General features: G+C 36.1%; 1 protein-coding gene across 1 annotated transcript; it reads right to left on the bottom strand.

The window, feature by feature from the left end:
• Nucleotides 1-102: 102 nt before the first annotated feature.
• SSX2IP (SSX family member 2 interacting protein) lies at nt 103-19,390 on the bottom strand. Its single transcript, XM_026057648.1, has 14 exons — nt 19,355-19,390; nt 17,401-17,534; nt 16,500-16,666; nt 16,058-16,258; nt 15,239-15,349; nt 13,811-13,946; nt 12,035-12,110; nt 11,778-11,949; nt 7,653-7,803; nt 5,878-6,014; nt 5,287-5,460; nt 2,876-2,987; nt 652-772; nt 103-428 (listed from the first exon to the last, which is right to left on the bottom strand). Exons 2-14 carry the CDS (start codon nt 17,441-17,443, stop codon nt 347-349), a joined length of 1,683 nt encoding a protein of 560 aa, XP_025913433.1. The 5' UTR covers nt 17,444-17,534; nt 19,355-19,390; the 3' UTR covers nt 103-346.
• Nucleotides 19,391-20,581: the final 1,191 nt, after the last annotated feature.

Raw genomic sequence — 20,581 nt, 5'->3', positions numbered from 1 at the left:
ATCAGAGCTTCTGTTACTAGAAAAATATCAAAGCTTTTATATATTTTTAAATAAACATCTTTCAAGAGTTGCAAGAAAAAGAGGCAAGAAACGGTCTAAAAAATAAAAGCCATGTGCGCGCGCGCGCACACACACACACACACACCCCACAACTCAGATCACCAAATAATCTTCTAGAAGGATAATCAAACTCACAGCATTCTGTTTCACTTTAGAGATGTGTTCATATGCTTATTCTAACAAAAAACAACAGGCAACCCTAGGAAATCTAAGGCAGTTGTTCTATGTGCAAGTTTCTACATAGCAAAGAGTGCCAACTCTAGAAGTCTTCCTGTGACTTTGTGCATTATTCAGTTTCTTCTTTGTCACTTTCCTCCCACTGATTTGGCTTGTTGTCTCCAGCAGGTTTCTTTGACCCAGCATTAGAACTGGTAAAAAAAGAACATTACAATGTAAATAACAATATATTCCTTTACTAATTAAGATTCAGACAGAATCACAACACTAAGGTTTTACGATTAGTATGATGTTTAGCACGCTTTGCTATRTATCAGTCATAAAACAGAGTTTTTGTAAGTTATGACCACCTAGTCTCTACACTTTACATGAATAGTTTATCAAAATAATAATCTGCAATGTCACTTCACATACCTGTTATGTGAAATACACTGAGACATCTGGCAAGGTTCTGCTGGAATAGGTACACTCAACATACAGTGAGGTTTTCTTTGTTGAGATATGGAGTTCACTAACCGATTGTCTTGGTCAGAACCTAAAAGGAATATGTATCATGAGTCAAAGAACCCAGAAGGAATATATATCATCAAACTACAGTGCAGTTGAAAATATCTGAAGGACTGGATTCTTTATGACTTCCGCTATATTATTTTCAGGAAGAAAGTAAAAACAAACAACCCCCCAAAACTTATAGTGTATCTATAATGATAAATCTTACAAAATTTTGTAGTATATCTGCAACAATAAGTACACTTAATGCTACTGAAATTAAAATTTGTATTTATAAATTTGAAAATGAAGCATTTACATACACAAACACTACTGAAAGTAGTCATATTGAAGTCAAGCTTAAAGTCAGTCAAATGTAAAGCTTCTTTCTTCACAATTTATACAGCTTTTTACTCAGTTAAAAAAAAAAAGCTTCAGTACACATGCAACAAAACTAACATCAACATAAGAACTTACAAACTTGCCTGAATGTAGAAAAAAATTAAAAGCAATAAATTAGATTCCTTAGCATTTATATGACCTAACTTAACCATCACTAAAGACAACAGAAAGACTTAGCCAAACATGGTATGGCCAGATCAATTCCTGCTAACGTGTCTTCATATTTAGATTTCAAAGTCTTCATATAAATTGGGAGAAAACAGAATTATTCTGTATTTTAAAGTATTTACTGTAGCACTAAAGAACTAAGAGTTTTTAGACAAATGTTGTAAAAATGAAAATTTAATTTTAAAACAATTCTAATGATAACTTGTGGAGTAATATCCAAATAGTAGTGAGTCTGCGTGGCTTTTTTTTTTTTTTTAAACTTACTATTATCCAGTAGCATAAAAATTGGGATTCATAAGATTGAAGAATGCAATTTAGAAAAGAAAATACTGCATTAAATGCATCCAGAAACACTAAAAATTGGAAAAAAGGAAATTACAAATCAAAAGCTTTGGCATACAAGCTTACACAGATCTCCCAAGTTACTCACAGACCATTAAATCAAGTCATTCTTCATGAGCAATATCCCAACAATCTCAATTCTGTCCCTAAATATAAACATTTTCCTACTATGGAAGATCATTTCACACTTACAGAAAGCATACAGATGGGCTACAGGAATTGCAGATTAAAATGAGAAACAAGGAGGAGCCAGAACACAAGAGGCAGGCTACTTCATCTACCAAGAATACAAACTCAAGCACCTATGTTTACTTGCCAGCTGTTTCACACATTTATCTTTAAATGTTGGCTCCCACAAGAAGAATCCATTTAACAAAGATTGTTGTTATTTTTTCTCTTTTTTTTCCCCTTCCTTAAAAGTAACCACAGCTCAGTGGTGAAGACCAAAATATCATACATGCTTATTCAAGCATTTGTTTGGGGGGGGGGGGGGAAATCAACTTATCAGTTCAAAAGAAAAAAGTTGTGAAAAAGAAGTTAAAAATATTTAAAATAAAAATTATAGCCCAAACTATAAACATGTTATAAAACACTCATATAGCCATATTTTCATTATCTTTTTGAGAAGAAATTACTCCCATATTAAGATTTGAATCTTGAAATTCAATCGTCTATCACTCCATTTTTCATTATCATTAAGTTCTTCCACTACTCCTTTTTCCAAGTCATTATTTTCTACCAAATATGTATATGCACATGTTTACATGTTTAGTGTTATCTCATCTCAAATAGCGAATGCCTTCTTCCCCCCATTACAATGTTTTTGTTTCCAAAAGTTGCTTCTAATCTGTTTAGATATCTGTAGGTCATCGTTTTTATCACTGCATTGACAATTAATATTCCCAGATTTAACTTAATTCAGTAATTCCAAGTGTTCTCTGTTCTTAACAGTTCTGCTGTCATGTACYTGACTTTCACAAGATCCCTTCTCAAATAAAAGTTCATTATACAGATATGAATGGGTTATTTGGATCCCCTTTCTAAGGAGCTTTTGAACCAACAGTTGCCCTGACAGATATAAACATATACAGGTATATGGTGAAATTTGTCTTGGGAAGGTGTTTCCTTTTTTTTTTTCTTCCTCCCCCAAGAATAGTTTCATTTTTGTTCATATTTGCATGTTCCAGTTACAAAGAAAAAAGACATTACAGTAACATAATGTAAACTGAATACTTGCTTCCTAAGAAGGCACTTGGAGTTGTCACATTTTCAGAGTGCTTGTAATCAGTAGTCATACTTAAGAACTGTTGTTTCAACCATGCTCCTCTGTCTTCTTCAAAAGCCTTTCTCTAGGAAAAGAAATGCCGCTTAAATTTATGACAACTGGAACAAGCTTAATCCACATTAAATCAATGCTATTTTATCTAAAAATCAAAGCATAACATGTACATATAATTAAGAAGAGCCAGCAGTTTAACAAAGAATTACAACTGTGTGAGCAAGCTTTTGAATCCCACAAGGATTAGCTGAAGAGGTGTTTACAGGCCAAACCCCATGGTTTGTTTCACAGAGGTCTGACTAATCCTTTCATTTTACTGTTCTTGAGGCCACTGACACACAATCTCCTGTCACCACCTTCTGCACTTTTTTTGCAGTGTAGCACTACCTCTTGGAGGTACCCCCCCATTTCTGGGCAGCTGCCAGTAAGGATTACCTCAACCCTGAGCTCTCTCTTAAACAGACAAAAAAACAACATTGAAAATAGCACTGATTACTTCCATTCAAAACTAGGTARAAGGGGATGTTTCCTTTTCCAATAGCTCTGTGAGCAGGGAAGAGGAAAATAATGGCTATAGACAACCTTCAGAAGATCCAACGGCTCTAGAAACAAGAGACAACTATTCTTCCTCCAAAAACATCAGTGAAACAGGATGTCTCCATTATGCAAAATTCTTCCTTCTAAASCAGTAGAAAACAGAGCAAGCTCAACCCCAACGCAAAGTTTTCCACAAACATCTTCAGAGCGTACAATATTGCTTCTCCTTTTATACTTAAGCATTTTAACAAGTAGAAGCATAAGCAATTACACTTATGCTGCAATGCAGCCTTCAACATTTCTGGACAAACTATTATCATTTATTACTCCTCATGACTTTTAAAGCTGAATTCAAGGTCCACCATGAAATTCATAAACTCATTCAAATGAAAATGAAATGAGAAAGTTGGAGAGTATGTGTTTATACATGTACTGTCAATATTTTTCACTATGTGAACCAGTGTTGCACTGGTACTTCAAGTAAAACCCAAAGTATTTTATGTTTTCTACAGTAAATTTTACAGCATAGGAACGTAAAAACAAAACAAAAAAACCCCGCTGTCCTCAGTCAGACAAGTTGTCCACCCTGCTCAGCATTCTGTCTCCAACAGCAACTGCAGGAGATGCTGTTTAGGGAGATCATATGGGYCTGGCCACTTTTTGTCCATTCCCCTCAGAGTTCCTCCAAAGTCACTTGATTAGAGATGTTAGAGGGTACCTCCCTGGCTCCTCCTTTTAGTATCCATTTGTGGATGTGTTGTTCAGGAGTTTAGCCAACTGCTTTTTGAACCTGATATTGATTGCCTCCACAATCTCCTGTGGCAGTAAAATTCAGAAGCCCACTAACCGATGAGTAAAAAAGTACCCTCTTTTATATGTTTTGGACTGATTTCCAGCCACTTTCAATGAGTGCCCTCTAGTTCTAATCTTGAGGGATTTGGTGAATAACAGTACTGCTTTCACCTGACCAACTGAATCCACAGTGTTATAAATTTCAGTCACACCCCACCTCAACCTTTTTATCTGCATGTTAAAGCAAGTAATTCTGTAAGCAGTAAACCTGTAAGTTGTTCCTTCTTTTTCATTCTTCAATATACTTTTGTCCTGTCATATCTGTACCATCATAGCTTCATGACCACCACATCACCATAACCTCCCTTCCCCACTAAGCTTGTAATCCCCTTCATGCTCTTGGCCCTAACTCCTGACTGGACAAAAGGACACACATGCTATGGCTAGTTTAGAGACACATCTACCCTGACCGCTTTCCAGTATGTGTGTGTTTATTGGCAGCTTAAATACAAGAACAGAACAGATAATGTCCCTACTGAGGAAAAGGCAGCGGTTAATTTGGGTTTCTGCATAGCCACTAATTTTCACAAAAGTTTAAGAATTTGATATCTTTGAGAACTCAGTCCCTCAGCCAAATCTGACTGAAATTTGCACAAGCCTTTCTTTCTTAGGAAACCAAGGTAAAACAGCATCCAATTTCAAGTAAAAATAAGTCGATTGGGTTTTGAAAATATTTGGATGTTTCAAAAGCCAAGACTGATAACAGAAGAATGGGTTATTCCAGTTGAAGTAACTGTATTTTCAAATACACATTTGAAAAACTCATTTTTTAAAATGACAACAGAATGATCTCCTATAATGTCCAAAGATAAGTTTTGCACAGTAAAATGAGAAGAGTGAGCTTTCTGTATAAAGATGTTAGCAAACCGATATTGTTGGATGGCTGCACTTTACTGTGTGTTATGTAGTTTTACTGCAACAACAGGAACTCATCTTCCATATGAGTTCCCTTTTCTAATACCTTTCCACTTTTCTAATACCTCAAGTCCTAATCTAATAGCAGCTTCTGTAAAACTTCTTCGTTCTTTCTCAAAATTCTTTTTTTGTTCTCGAAATAGTCTCCATTCTTCCTGAAGACGCTCTCTTTCTTCCAACAAATAACAGTCTTGTAGTAACAGAGTAGTATCATCATCACAGGGAGACATAAGCTGCTGCTGCAGATATAAAGCAACAAAAGACAAAAACATGAATTTAGTAATTACTATTAGGATTTCCATAGATTCAGTTTTATGCAAAGTTTTATCAAAAAATCGCTAAGTTTAACACAGAAACAATGCCATAATGCCAGGTTGGGGGGGAGGGCAGAGTTTGCAGACAGTAAGCAAAATGACCCTGTTCAGACATCAGCTTTCCTAACCTTTATCTCCCAGATTCTTCCTTCCAGGCTCACCAGCTCAAAGTTACAAACCTACAAACCAACCCACTAACATCCCTGTAACTCAGGTCAAACACCAAAACATTTTATTTAGAAAGCATTATCAGTGAATAGTGAAATGCTCAGAGATGAAAGAAGCGACCCATTAAAGAAAGGCTTAGATTCATATAAGATAACATAAGTTAAAGCCTGCTACCTGTAAGAGTTGTTGCTGAGTTTTGATCATTTCCTTACATTGCTGAATTTCTAACTCTAGCTTTTCCGTTTCCAGTTCATGATCTTCTCTTGAAATTACATCTTTGTCATTCAAAGCCCCTGAATGTACACGTGAGACTAACGGGGGGGGGGAAAAAAAAAGCTACTTACAAACAAGTAAGAAATCCCTCACATCACTGGGAACAATAGTAAAAATTAAGCTGTATTTGTTTTTCTAGAAACACAGAAGACACTACATACATAGAGTGGATTCAAAATTACTTCTAACAGAGACAGAGATCCAGGTTTGGTACTACATATGTAAATCAGGCACAAAATCCAGTTTAGAAAAATGGCAATAAAACATCTTATAGCTGTTTTACATTCCCTGAGGTATCATGAGTAATCATGAGTCTGCATTGCAATAGAGTCATATATATATAAAAAAAACCCCTCATTTCACCAGCTATTTAAAAGAAGTTAGGATAACTGAAGACTTTTCACTCACATGCTATTAACTCTATTCTTCTGAGCCCACTTTTGAAGGGCATGTGTGTTCATAAATATACGATACCAACTATATAAATACATATATACACACAGACACACACACACACACAGACACACACACACACAGACAGACATATACATGTATTTTTGCAGATAAAAAAAAGCCTTTGCATTCTTCATGTTCTGTGCAGGAAAAACAGGGCTAACAGTTAGAACATCACACATATTTTTACCCTACCAAGCAAATGAATTAGATAAATTTATTTATTTTGTATAATTATATATTGCATTATTTTAATTTCATGCAGATGTGGCAACACATTGCTATCAAGGTTACTGTAAGTCAAATTTTGATCCTCTGATATCAATGTTTGAACATTAACTGAATCCTACAGGACTAAAAATTCTGCATAATTCATCTGCATAAATTCAAAAAACAAACTGACCAAAAGAAAACAACTGCAAGTACTTGAAGCACTTTTCCCCTGCTACTTACAGCTGTTTCAGTTAGTTACACCAAATCAAGTATTACTCAGAACTTGTGTTCTTAAAATCTTTTCCACAATGTAAACATTTTAAGAAAGAAATTTTTTCATAGACCATCTGCTCTTTCATTTGTAATTGCATGCATGACCTTCTCAGTCTTATTCTTGACTGCAAATACCCCTGTGGTAGCAGCAGCATATGCTTACATGGAAAAATAATACTAGGAAAGAATTTTATATATTTTTAGCTGTCTTTTAATGCTATTCAACAGCTGGAAATAAGGAGAGTCCAGCACCATATCACCAGTCAGTTCACTCTAGAATGCCAGCATGAGCCTCAGCAGTATGGCCATGACAAGCCTGAGCTCTTAGAAGGATTTAGATTTATTTTGCTACCAATTATTTCTAATTGTTATATCTGTGTTACTTGAACAGGAGGTGGGGTAAGATAACAACTGTATTTATTACAGAACAAGCATCTTCTAGAGAAAAAAAAATTATTTCTTGAGAAAGTTGTTGTTTCCTGCACCAACTATAACCGTCTCCTTTCCCGGGATACCAGGCATGCTATACAGTTGTTTCCTTAACTTCTCTCAGTTAAAACTCACACAGAAAATGCCAGTCACAAGTCCTTTCGGAAAGTTTACTAGATCACAATCCTTCCATTTTAGCTTCCTTTTAGCTTAGACTGATACTCAATTGAGTAAAGCCTAAAAAGATGGTACCAGAATGGAATTATCAGTAACAATTTGTATGTACGTGTAATACAGTTGAGCATCACCTTGGTTATCCAGCTTTTCAACATGATTTTTCAACATTCTCCATTGTTTTCTAATGCTGTTGGTAAGCTGCTCTCGCACAGTTTCACAAGACAGTTCCCACATATTCTCTTTATTTAATTCTCCAATATCCTCCTCCAAGTCCGACAGTACCTGTAAAAGCAGAAAGAGAGGCTGCTTCCAACCGCCCTACAACTCTAAATATTTACTTACTTATTTATGTATATGGGTTTAATTAACTGAAGAAAGTGAGAACCTTTAGAGATAGCAAAGAGATTTTTCCATCCAGGGAAATTTGGCTGTCAGGGAGCTTGGTTCCCTGATTGCATAATGCCTAAGAGACAGAAGCAGGCAGYCCCCAAACCTCCAACAGAGAGACAGTGCATCAGCTAGCAAGACTCAAATACATCTCACTCAAACACATCTTCAAGCCATTGAACTTCAGATTACTGAGAAGTTCTGCTGTGAGACTAATGTGGTGACTGCCCATAAGACAATCAGATCCAGAAGCCCAGGCTCACTATGCAGCATGGACAAGATTTAAGACAACAAAGATGGTGTTTGCATTATCTGTAAAGACCTTCCCCCCTCCCCCCCCCCAGATTAAGTAATTTCTTCCTGTGTTATTCTTCTCCATGATAAAAAAAGCCACAACACACTGAAGGCACAGTAAAACTAGAACTTCCCTCTCCCACTTCCATTTTACTTTGCTGTTTGAGCATCAAACTTGAATGTGTTCTAGCAAAACTAATAGAGAAAAATCTCTAAATGGTCAAGACAAAAAGACTAGCTCAGAGCAGTTTAGATCCAAGTTAAAAAGCTGCTTAAGTACCTGGCATAAATACCCTACTCCTCCCAATTATCTACAAGCCCTTCAATCCATAAGTAGGTAAGAAAAATGAGATGGGAAATACAAAAATGAGAAGTTCAAAGGGGCCATAATAATTCATCTACAGATGCAGTAACACTTTCTCTTTTAAAGCTGGAGTTTAGGAGATCTCATGGAGCAAAACAACAGCTAAAAAAGAAAGCAGTGTTYTTAGTATTTTGTATCACTACACAAAGGAACATTTTCTTGCTTTACTTACACATATATATGCTAACACAATGAAAGCCTAATCTGGACTAGGCTTCTGGATATCACTGTGGTAATATTACCATTTTTATTGTGAGCTTAAAAATATCTTAGTCCCAAACTCTGCATTCCAATAATCTCACTTTACTCAGCATAAGTAATGAAGACCCAACCACAGGTATGAACAAGCATTGCAAAGTATGTCCAAGGTCATTTGTTTTAARCCACTATTAAGTTATTCAGGCAAAGGTTTGTATTATCCACATTTTAACTTAAAAATAGCAAAATAACACACAGGTAAAAATCCTCCTACACATAACTTGAAATACTTTACTTCCCTTTAATGTAAGCAAGCTTCTATGATCACTGTATTACTGTAAATCAGTCAAAACAAGACTCCAGCTTCCATCATTAAAAAACTGCAGCTCATCGAAAACAAACGCTCTAATGGAAACATGCTGCTTCTGACAGAACTCGTGGTAGAAGGGAGGTTCTTGAACACCAGCCTGTTCACCAGACCCACCATGCAGACGGTTCTGAGGAACACAAACCCTAAAAAATCCTGCCACACTGACTCCCCTTCAGCCATCATTTTTGGGGCTCTGTAGTTTTCTGGGATTTTTTCCCACAGTACCCAGGGTTCCTACTCTAGGGACAGTAGCCCAGCAGCTTAGCTAGAAGCAGGCTCTTAAAGCTTTAACTTTGGGAACCAAGAGCTGACTAACCCAAACAAGACAGTTTTCAAGGCTACTTGGTTCCTAGTTGCACAGCAAGGACCAGTCCAGCTGGTTTCATGGTTGTTATTTTGTGATGGGAAGCAAAATGATGACTGATGTGACTACATCAGCAGCTGCCACACTCCAAGGTATATGTTTCCTTTTAAGAAGAATTTAGCATTTCCAAATAAAAATATTCTTTTTTCTTGTGCAAGAAATTGAACACAAGTTCAGATTTCATACCAAAATGTCAAAAAAGCCACAAACAAGCATGAACTATCAGGAGCAATGTTTTAAATAGAACTTTATTTTCATACATTCACAAAGCAAATCAGTACTTCTAAACAAAAGACTAATCAATGTAAGAACATTGTGGGATAGACTGTAAATCTAATTCATTTCTAAAATTCATCTAAAATTCATTTCTCCTGCAAGATGATCATTTTTGGCATKTTTTTCCCCTGTTTATATGAATTTGACAAATGGGGGGAAAAAATGAGTAATTTGTCACGATAATGGCAAAACCCAGGTCTAGTTAAACACCTTAGTGTTTTTAAATTCATGCCTTCTCTAGTTTAATGTAGCAGACTAAACAGCAAATGCCCTTACAATCCTGCTGAAATAACTACACTTCAGAATTGCATCTAATAATTACTTCTTTTATTATTCTACTATTAGAAATTACTGTTGCCTAGTCAGTAGTTCTCCTTATAAATTTGGTTAATTAGTACTATTACAAGATGACTAATTGGAAGTGAGTTTCAATGCAGGCTTTTATTATTTTTTAATAGACTATTAATGCTGCAACAGTTAACATTTTACAATCACTTGTCTTAATCACCCAAGAAGGGTGTATTTCACAGTGCTAAGTCCCAGTTTTTCCCCAAGTTTGCCTCACTGTGCAAGTTCATACAGGCCCCATTCCCATCACTGCATTTTCACAAGTGTACTCAAGTTTATGCCAAAATCTGCTGGTTTCCCTGTAGTCCTAACTAGCAAAAGGACCACCTACAGAACTGGAATCTGAGTATGTTTTATACTGTATGCTGCACCAAAGACCTGCTACAGATGATCACTCCATGTTGCTGAGTTGTAGTAATAGATTAAGTCTACTGATTTCCAACATGAACTTTTAAGGCAAAGGTGAGTACACTGCACGTTACTAACTACTTCACTAAATACACATGGGAGTCACTCTGTGTGGTTTAAGATGTAAGTCATCTAGTGAAGTTAAGAAGAGTTTATTCATGTCTTACAAAAAAAAAAAAAAAGGCACTAGACTGGTTATTTCTACACAGCACGTTCTGGAGCTGGACAGATTCACCAGAGGTAGCTCAGAAATAAAGGTAATAGTACAGCAACTCCATCTGGACAGCAGGCCTTTTGAAATAACAAGTACTAAACTCTATGGAAACAGCAATGTATGTCAGGGTGCATCCATACATATTCTTACATACTGACATGTGCTATTTTCTGTAATAGAAATAGCTTCATACCCTGTTTTGTAGAGCATGCATATTCTCTTACATAATATTCTATTACTACAACACCATCAGTTTTGAATGATTCCTAGAATCTAACTTGTGGGCTTGTTCTCTGCGTTTCAACTCCTGTTAGTGTTTGAGGACCCTCTTTCTTTCACTCCTGAGAGGAAGCTCAGTTAGCCTTTTAAATTATTCCCCACTTAACTCTGACATCAAAACAGAACTGTGACTTCTGGCAGAGAATTAGCAAAAGGATTAAATAAACTCTCTGCTAAACAATAAACATGCTGTTTTCATATAAATGAAGCATCCTATGTAAACAAAGTAACACTTAGAACCAGGAAACAAAACAAGAAACCCAAGCCATTTTACTTGGAAGTCAAACATTTTCCTAGAACATACCAGCACCTCCATTAAAAGAACTAATAACTCATCTAATCTGTGGACTGTAGGAGCCCACCCTAATTATACCTCCCAACTCCACGGTTTCTATGGGAAGCCTGGTTTCCTTCCATAAGCACCTTGAAAGCTAATTTCAACATCTTAGTATGGAAGACACACAACATCCAAAATGCATTGTTATTATAGAATTAAATATAGGTAACTACTACATCTAAAATCCATTTAAAATAAACTTGCAAGCTTTCCATAGACTGACCGGGCAGAATAGACTGGAAATTGTCCAAAGGCAGAGGCAGGACATCTTAACAGGGAGGAATGTCAAGCACTACACATGATGTGCAACCCACTGCAGGTCTGGCAACAGGGAGTTTATCATTCGTCTATGATCAAATGACTCTAGCACTTTAGCAAGCCAGCACACACATTTAATTTTAACTGAAGAATACTTACCGGCCCATCTTCAGACCTTTCTTTAGGTTTCTGCTTCTGTGGTGGGAGAAGTGAAATAATCTCTTTCTTCATTTGCTGAAGAACTTTTTTCAGCTCAGCATTTTCCATTAAGAGCTGTTTTTGGCGTTGTTCATAATCATTTAACAGAGCTTTGTACATTTCTTCTTCATTTCTAGAAGCAGAAATCTTACAATAACAACATGACATCCATGATATACGCTTCAGTTAACATTGCTATGAAACAACTACGAGCTCACCTGGCTTCTGTCTTATCAGTCCTCCATGCACCTCTCTTCCCATCAGCTCTACCAACATAATTTAGAACATCCATAGCTACAAACAAAAAGGATGTTTCAAAGTGTGAATCAACATAAAAATACGTAAATATTCAGATGCTACTGCATTTATCTATTTGCCTTTACATGTAATTATTGTCAAGTGACCATGTTATCCAAATATCCCCCTCAGTCTTCAGACCCACAGGAGACCACATTGCCCTGCTTAACAAAATTAGAGAGAGATAAGAAAAGAAGAAAAAATTTTCTGGTTGGAGACCAGAAGGGGGGGAAGTCATCCTGTCTTTTTTTTTTTTTTTTTTAATACATTTCTTAATGACACCTTCATCCCTATTTTAGCTGTCTCTAACAATCATGTATCGACTCTGACCGCTCTTCTGGCAATGATGCCAGCTTTTATCTCCAGTTAAGAATAAGCAACTTCCTGATGTCTCACAAGCTGTTCCTTGAAACGAAGAAACTTCTCTGTATACATTTGCAAAAATCCCATCAGATTAGTGGCCTAAATTCAATTCCAGTTAGCTATCAAGGAAACATACACTAGATTTAAAACCCAGTTATTTTGTCTTCACTGATACCTGAACTAGTTTTAGCCAACTGGAGTCAAGAACCTGACCCAAATAAATGTTGTGCCCAGGGTGAGGCTTCCAGAAATTATTGAGCTGATATCTAATGATCTGCTATTGCCAAAATAGGTGTTCCTGCTTCAGTGTCCTCAACTGCCTCAGCTTGTTCACATGCAGTTTCAGGAAACTGAACCAGCAGAAAATCATTTCAGCAACAACATGAATAGCTGTCTTCTGGTTTAGTGAACTAAACCAGCTCACTAAAATGTCATGTGTGCCACAGTTAACAAACAGCTGAGACAGTTGTTGGAGTGGGGTGGGGAGGGAAGAAGAGCAGGACTTCCCCTTTCAATGGCAGCAAGTCCCCACATTTTGTCTGACAATGAGATTTCATGTCACATTTACTGACCCACAATAATTATTTAAATAATGGAGAATAATGATATAAGTACTCCAAAGCCAGATATATGAACCAAGAAGTGCAAGAATAGCAAGAATACTTTTACAATTACATTCTTCTGATACCTGTTTACAGCAAAACAATATGAAAAAAAMCCCAAAACTACACTCGCACTAAACAGCACTGGTGAAAATCTTGAAAACAATTTTTGGGGTGCAGCATAATGCAAGAGGGCTAACATGATCAAGATTTCTTTTCCCCTCATTTCACATGCTATGTCTGTATTATCTTATTTCCTCTCTAAAATTTCTCCTATCATTAACACGAGTAGAACTGTAGTAATTGCAAGGAAAAACATAACTTCATGCAGTGTTGCTTCCTAATCATAACTGGTGAGCACAATTTGGTATTTAGGACACTACCTAAGGTTCTGTGATGGTAGCAATAGCAAGAAAGCAGAGGAGAAACAGCTGTAGTTTAGGAATTGATTTCAAGTAATTCTCACCAGTAAAATGTGTTTTTGTAAAGATCTCCATGTTGGTTTGTGCTTAGCAAACAATCTCGTGGAACACAACATAAAAGTTCATTAGCCTTACATAGTCAGCTGAAATGAAGTATTACATCTTCTAGATAACATTTTCTTAACATCTAAATAACAATCTACAAAAGGAGGGCTGGTATACACTTTAAAGATATCAAGAAAAGAAACTGAACATTTTTAACACATAGAATATGCTATTTTGCTGCAATAAAGTTTACCAATTTACTTACCTATCTTTTTGTCCTTTTTGTTCATGACTAACTGATGTAAGCGTTCCTTTAATTTGTTATATTCTCTCTCTTTCCTCTTCATATCATGATTGTACTGTGTAGCTCTACTTGAAATTATGTTCTGTAACTTCTGTACCTAAAACAACCCCACGAAAAAACATACTTGTCTTCAACTAAAACATAAACACATACATTTCTTCAACTCCCCCCCCCCAAACAAAAAAGTGAAATAATGTTTATATTAAACTATATTTCTGGTCAAAGGAAGTAACAAAAAGAATCAGGAGAACTCTCCCAACCCATAGATTCTAACCTCAGATGTATTTAATTCAGGGATTTTAGTTGCTTTTCTGCAGAAACCAGTATCATAAGCAACATATTACAATGCTATAGTTCCTCTGAAGTACTACTAAACTCATCATCTGGTGATTTACATAACAAGCTTCTTTAACACCTTTATTGATCAGAGCTGAGAAAGACATATTTTCTGCTTAAGTCAGTAATTAATGTTCAGGATCTAATTTTACTCTAACTCCAAAGCATACTGGTAAGGTTTACACTAGAAAAAATAATAGACTCTTTGCTCCTTTTGGAGGGCAGTTTGGGAGACGGGAGAATAAGAGAATATTTTATTTAGTCTTAAAGAACTCTAAAACATACTATAAAGCATATTCTTGACCCATACAATCAAAACCTATTCTTTTAAAGCATCCGTTGAAATCTTACCAACATGCAGCACATTCAGTATTTTTAGCAGAAACATTAAGATGTTAATTATATACAGCTAGTACTGTGATTGCTAACTGTATGAATATGTATATGAACACAGAAAACACTCACTGAAACCTAGGAGAGCGCTATGCAAGTATAGTACAGGGGGCACTGGAAACAAACCCCAAGCTAAGCAAAGTTTTAGACTTTAGAGTGATTTCTGACCTCGGCTCTTCCAAGACTCCCAAAGTTAATGAGCCTGTGCTTCTGTGCTTTTGGGTTGGGCTGCCCCCCCCTTTTCTTTTTTTGCCTTTTGTTCTCCTACACCATACCACAAAAATAAATGCTCCTGTACGTGTAGGTTTGAGCAAATGACAGAAAACTGTTACCCTCTTCCACATTTTGATAAATTTAAACCTTCTAAAATAAAGCTACATTCAAAAGCATAGACAGCATGAGGAAATTGCACATGTGCTGTCCTCCAATACTCTCTATCATCTTTGTAACTTGGACTTATCCCTTATAAAACCTATTTAATTCAAGTTAAGTGTGTAACATGCCAATTTCACTTTGATGAAAGACAACATTTGCTAACTGTCTCTATTAAAAGAAAACAAAAAAGGCATTCAAAGTGAACTATTATGAGATGCTTTGCAAGAATCATCCTATTACTGAAAATCTATTTAATGATCTGTGTTGATGCACAAGGTAACTCACTTCATCCTTTTCATTTTTAAGTAACTGGTGGAGATTTCTGTTCTTGCTTTGCAGTTGTCTGTCTCTTTCCTGAAGTCCAACTATCTCCCTTTTAGATAATTCCAACTGTTCCTAGAAAAAGTGTTGATAATTCAGTATCAATAAAATTGATATCAAAAGATAAAAAAAAAAAAATTCCCAGAGCACCTCACTTAAGGCAAATTTGCCTATAGATTTGACCGCCAGTGTTTCTTTCTTTCACTCTCAATGGCAAGTTAGTTCTACTTTCTGGAGCAAGAAATATGACTCTTCAATACAAGAAATATTCCTGCTCATAAGAAACAAAATACAGTTTGATATTTAACATAGATTATCTCATATATTTACTGCATTTTTAATAAGTTTGGATTCTGTAAGCATATCCATATTGTGAAAGTGAAGGGGACCTTCACCTTCACCTAGCAACCTCCATTATATGGACTATATATACCTTTTACTGGAGTGTTTCTGCTAAATGATCAAAGGGATAATTAACACAGATATATGTTCAACATTTTCACCTGTAGCATGCATTAAGACCTTTAGTCTAAAGGTTGTTCCCTCTTCCTTGATCAAGGAGATTATAATTCTAAAAAAAGTTAAGTCCTCTCATTAATTCATACTTCATTAAGTTAAAGGAATTTCCAATTGGAAAAATTTCAAAACAACAAAATGGACATAAAAATACAATTTCATACTAGCACTGTGGAGAAAAACAAGAAAATAAAGCACATTAAGAATGTACAATATCAGCTAAAAATAAGTGCTCCAAAATATTGGCAGAAATAGCTTGTTTTCTACCTTTAATTTAGCATAGCAGTTCTGTAAATGATCCATATCACTACCCAGTTTCAGATGCTGCATTTCTACTTCTTCCTGAGCTCGAAGGTTCTTGTGCTGCAGTACAAGCAATTCATTCATGCAATTTATGACAGATATTATATTTAATTCTTTTCCTTTGGACTCTGCATAAATAGAAGGAAAACCCAACGTTGTCAATTCCTGGTAAAAGACAAGGGGGGGAAGGGAATAAATAACTGGATTAATCCCTCATGGTTCTCTAGGAGAGAGAAACAAGATACCAGATGGAATCCTATACGCAGGGCAGGGCACACAACAACCCACTATCCCACACCAACTTTGGCTTCTGAGCATTGAGAAACGAGCCTTCCTAATCCAATGAATATTCACTGCCACAACTGACATAATGTTATCTTCCAATAAACAAGAAGATCTGACTTACCCTATTGAGATACGATATACTCTGTTCAATATTCTCTTCTGTGCAGAAGGCACTGAAAAAGGTGTGCATGCTTTTGGATGAAGGCAGTGGCAAGCGTAGCACTGGTGTGTTTAAGCTTGGGGGAGACATCTTTTTTTCTGAGGTATACTGAAAAATATTTTTGCTATCTAAAAGTTAAAAATATTAAGGAAGTCAGGGCTAATAGTTTAAGACATCACACACACACAAACACACAAATCAAATTCCTAACTACTAGAATTATTATTTACAGAAATTTACAAATCAAGAGTTTAGAATTTCATCTAGAAGGATTCAGATATTAAGCAATGAAACTAGACAGCTGAACTTTCATTGAAAATTAAAGACTCCACATCATTTTAAGATATTGTATCTTTTAAATTTTACTCCTCCAAGAAAAACCTCCAACCTTCTTCCTAACTGGCTTACTAAAAGCACAACTTCCTATACAGATGAAAAAGTTGTAAATTTAGTAAGAATTCTTATAGAATGTATGCATATTCTTATTCATATTGAGTGTGTGCTACAATCTACTTTTTTATTTGTTAGAAGCAGCCAAAAAATATTTTACTCCTTTAGTACATTTGTAATCAATTTACTAGGCAAGATAATACAGAACAAATAAGGAAATCTCTGAAAATGCAAGACATCCTGAGAAGCATGAATTCTTAGAACCTTCATATATATGAAAGAACAGTATTTTACAGTAGCAATTCTGTAAGGACTCAATCCAAAACAAAGCACTGTACATACTTTCATTATTTAACATTCCACTTAAATAGTCAACTATGTCCTGCATGAAAAGCCAATCTCTCTCTTTAACAGCTATAATACCGCTGGTAAAGTAATCAAATTCTTTAAATTCAGAATATTAGCAATTTACCTGATGRCAACACTGGCACAGTAATAGTCTTCCAATCTCCCATAGCAACAAAGACAGGCAGGGTACCTGAGCAACTGGTTCAGCAATGAAGTATTTAGTACAATTGCTGGCAATATCTGTTACGTAGGCATATCCTAAAATAGCAGGAGCATTTTAGATTAACAGTAGCATCTAATACAGCTACAAGATTAAAGCACGCATAAAGGAGACACTACTGGATTTAAACCATGTGAACTTTTCCTACCTCCTTTATACAAATCTTTACACACCATTTAGAACACAGTAAGCACAACAAATATTATGCTGTAAAAAATGATGCACCTGTTCATATTTAATTAGCCTTAAACTTAAGGAAGTCTTGTAATCCATTAATTCAAGCTAAAATGCCATGCACACACAAAGGGAATAAAGACTCACAATGTAGATAACTTAGACCAGTCGTTTCTGTTGATGTACATTACAGAAAACACAGCAAGCCAAATAGTCTATATTTTTCTGCCATATAACCAGGAATTATTAAAATAATCTTAAGTGAAATTTTATAAATCCATCTTAGTGGGCTTATTATCTAAAGGGAAGGATAATACAGGCTCTAGAAAAGATTTATTGGCAGAGAAAAGGCAAAGGACTTATTATAAACATTTAACTGTTTAACACTTAACTCAACCTGTACATTTAGCTACACTGCCTTCCCCTGGCAAGCTGCTTGTTTTCATCTGCAATTTTAGAGATTCAGCAAAGAAGCAAATAGGAGAAACCTTACCCCATTGGCACAGCCATTCGATACAGCACCGGCCCTCTAGAAACCAAAGAAAACTCACTGATAAGAGAGAATAAACTGATTGTCCCCTTACCCCACCTCCACCTCCCAGTAAAATGGCACATCACAGAATCACAGAGTGGTTGTGGTTAGAAGGGACCTCTGGAGATCATCTAGTCCAACCCCCCTGCTCAAGCAGGGTCACCTAGAGCACGTTGCACAGGATCGCATCCAGGCAGGTATAATGGTATTAGAGTTGCCACACTGCTGGGAACTTAAAATCCAGCCTGGATTTGTAAAATCTGGACAGCGCAGCTCTTCAGCTGTCATGTGAACAATGAAGCTTCAGGGAAACAGATAAACTTTTCACCTGACAGGAAAGATGACTCCCTTTTTTCAATTAACAGTTTGGATCAAATTCTTAAGCCAGTTTTAGATGTGCTCTGTAGGTTTTTAAGAGTACAGGGATGTTCCCCCCCTCCATGTTCCAATAAATGCACTCTGAATAAGTAACATCTGATACTAAAACCTTATTTTTTTCCACAATGATAAAAATATATCACTTGGAAGAGCAATTCGCTGTCTATTTGAGACACTAGGCAATTGTGGGTGGTCTGTTATTCATAAGGTCTCCTGAGAATACAAATGGAGACAGTAAGAATCCTTAGTGAAATGCCAGAGCACAACCACACAACACAACACCTGAACTAACACAAAGTTATTAAGGGATCACATTGGTGCACAGGCATATTGCAGAAGGTCCAGCGCTAGAAAATAAGATATCCAGCTGGAAGAATATTTCTCCAGGTTCACACATTTACTTGAATAAAAGATAAACAACTATTCTTCAGATGATTTGAAAGCTTGCGGCAACTACTAGATTACATGTCAGAAAGTACATGTAAACAACAGTAAGCAACAAGGACACACAGTAAATGTTTTAAGGATCGGGCAGCTGTTCTTGTTTAAGAAATGGGTTTTTTGTTTTCTTTCTGCTCATTGAATTGTTCACGTTTTTCAATTTTTTTCTGTAAAACCAGATGGTCAGAAATGCACTAAGTGAAGGTTGAGATTTTAAAGACAATTACTGATTTCATGGCAGGAATCCATTGTTCCTTTCATTCACCCACCCAAAATAACTTTTTAAAAGTTAATTCTAATTGAAACTAAGGATGAAGAGGACACACTATTTACATGTTAGCTTGGCTTCTGTTGGATCCATCAGATACAGTCCTGCAAATGAAAGGGGAAAAAAATGCAAATTAAACTGCAAGTATATTCTCATTACTGCCACTGCAATCCTGCATTCTAATAATGTATTTCAAAAGGTTCTTAAGAAACTCAAGACACACAAATTCCATTAAGGACTGCTAGAAATTCCACAAAATACTACTCACATTTCAGATATCCAATTACTTCCAAATAAGCTGGCTTTTATTCTTTAAGAGGTCACATACCCATTGTGAGATCTTATCACCCAAATTCCCTCAAAGCACAAGTTTACCGGTCTTTCTACACTGACAATACTATTTTGACACAGCATATAATCAACGCAAACAATGTTTGACTGGAAGCAGAAACAGGACTAGTCCAGGTGTGGGGAATCCAATGATTCTCTAAATTTTAGTTCTGCAACTTTCATACCATGTTTTTGAGAGCTAATGTTTAGTCAAGACTACTCTCCAGTTACACACTGTTTCTAGGTACACTAACAAGAGGGTATAAAGAAAATTAATGCAGAACCTCAGGTTCAGAAGGATGTCCAGGGAAGCAAGAACAGATGGGCAGTACGATAAAGTCCAAAGAATGCAACTATATTCTTCTCACATCAATCAGTCTTGAAGGGTTGAGATCCTTTTGCCTTGAGAAGACCACGAGCAGTACACTGCATGCTGTTTAAGATATCAGATTAAAAACACTGCCAGCTGTTTCAGGATTCGGTGAGTGCTAAACTTAAACTTAACCGCTGGCCAAAGTATCTTAAATTGTTATGTGGCATCAGGAGAGCGCACTAGCTTTGAAGCAGTAATCATTTCAGAGAGTGGTCAGCATTTTGTAGTTGAATCATCCTTACATATTGTATTTAGAATTAAACTCAGATGTGTGGAACAAAACAATGCCCATGCTAGCTGCAAAAGGAAATGCCAAAATTAATTAATTTTTGTTAAACCCACACTAAGATCATCTCATCAGTTCCATGTGGCTTCTTCCACCAGTTCAGAGCCTTAGCCATGACCTTTAAAGCTGTCCACTGATTAAGATCCATCAGATAAATCTTCTTCACAATCTAGGCAGTTCCTCTGGAACAGCACAGCTCAAAATAGCCCAAATGAAGTATGTGAGAGTTAAAGATGAGCATTACTGATCAAGACAGTGGGGATGCAAAATTAATTTAGAGGCACTGCATTTAGAAGGGACTCT

The sequence above is a fragment of the Apteryx rowi genome, unplaced genomic scaffold (genome assembly GCF_003343035.1).
Source record: "Apteryx rowi isolate R43461 unplaced genomic scaffold, aptRow1 scaffold_14, whole genome shotgun sequence".
Lineage (NCBI taxonomy): Eukaryota > Metazoa > Chordata > Aves > Apterygiformes > Apterygidae > Apteryx > Apteryx rowi.
Note: the sequence above shows the minus strand (reverse complement) of the source record. Positions and strands in the feature narration are given on the sequence as shown.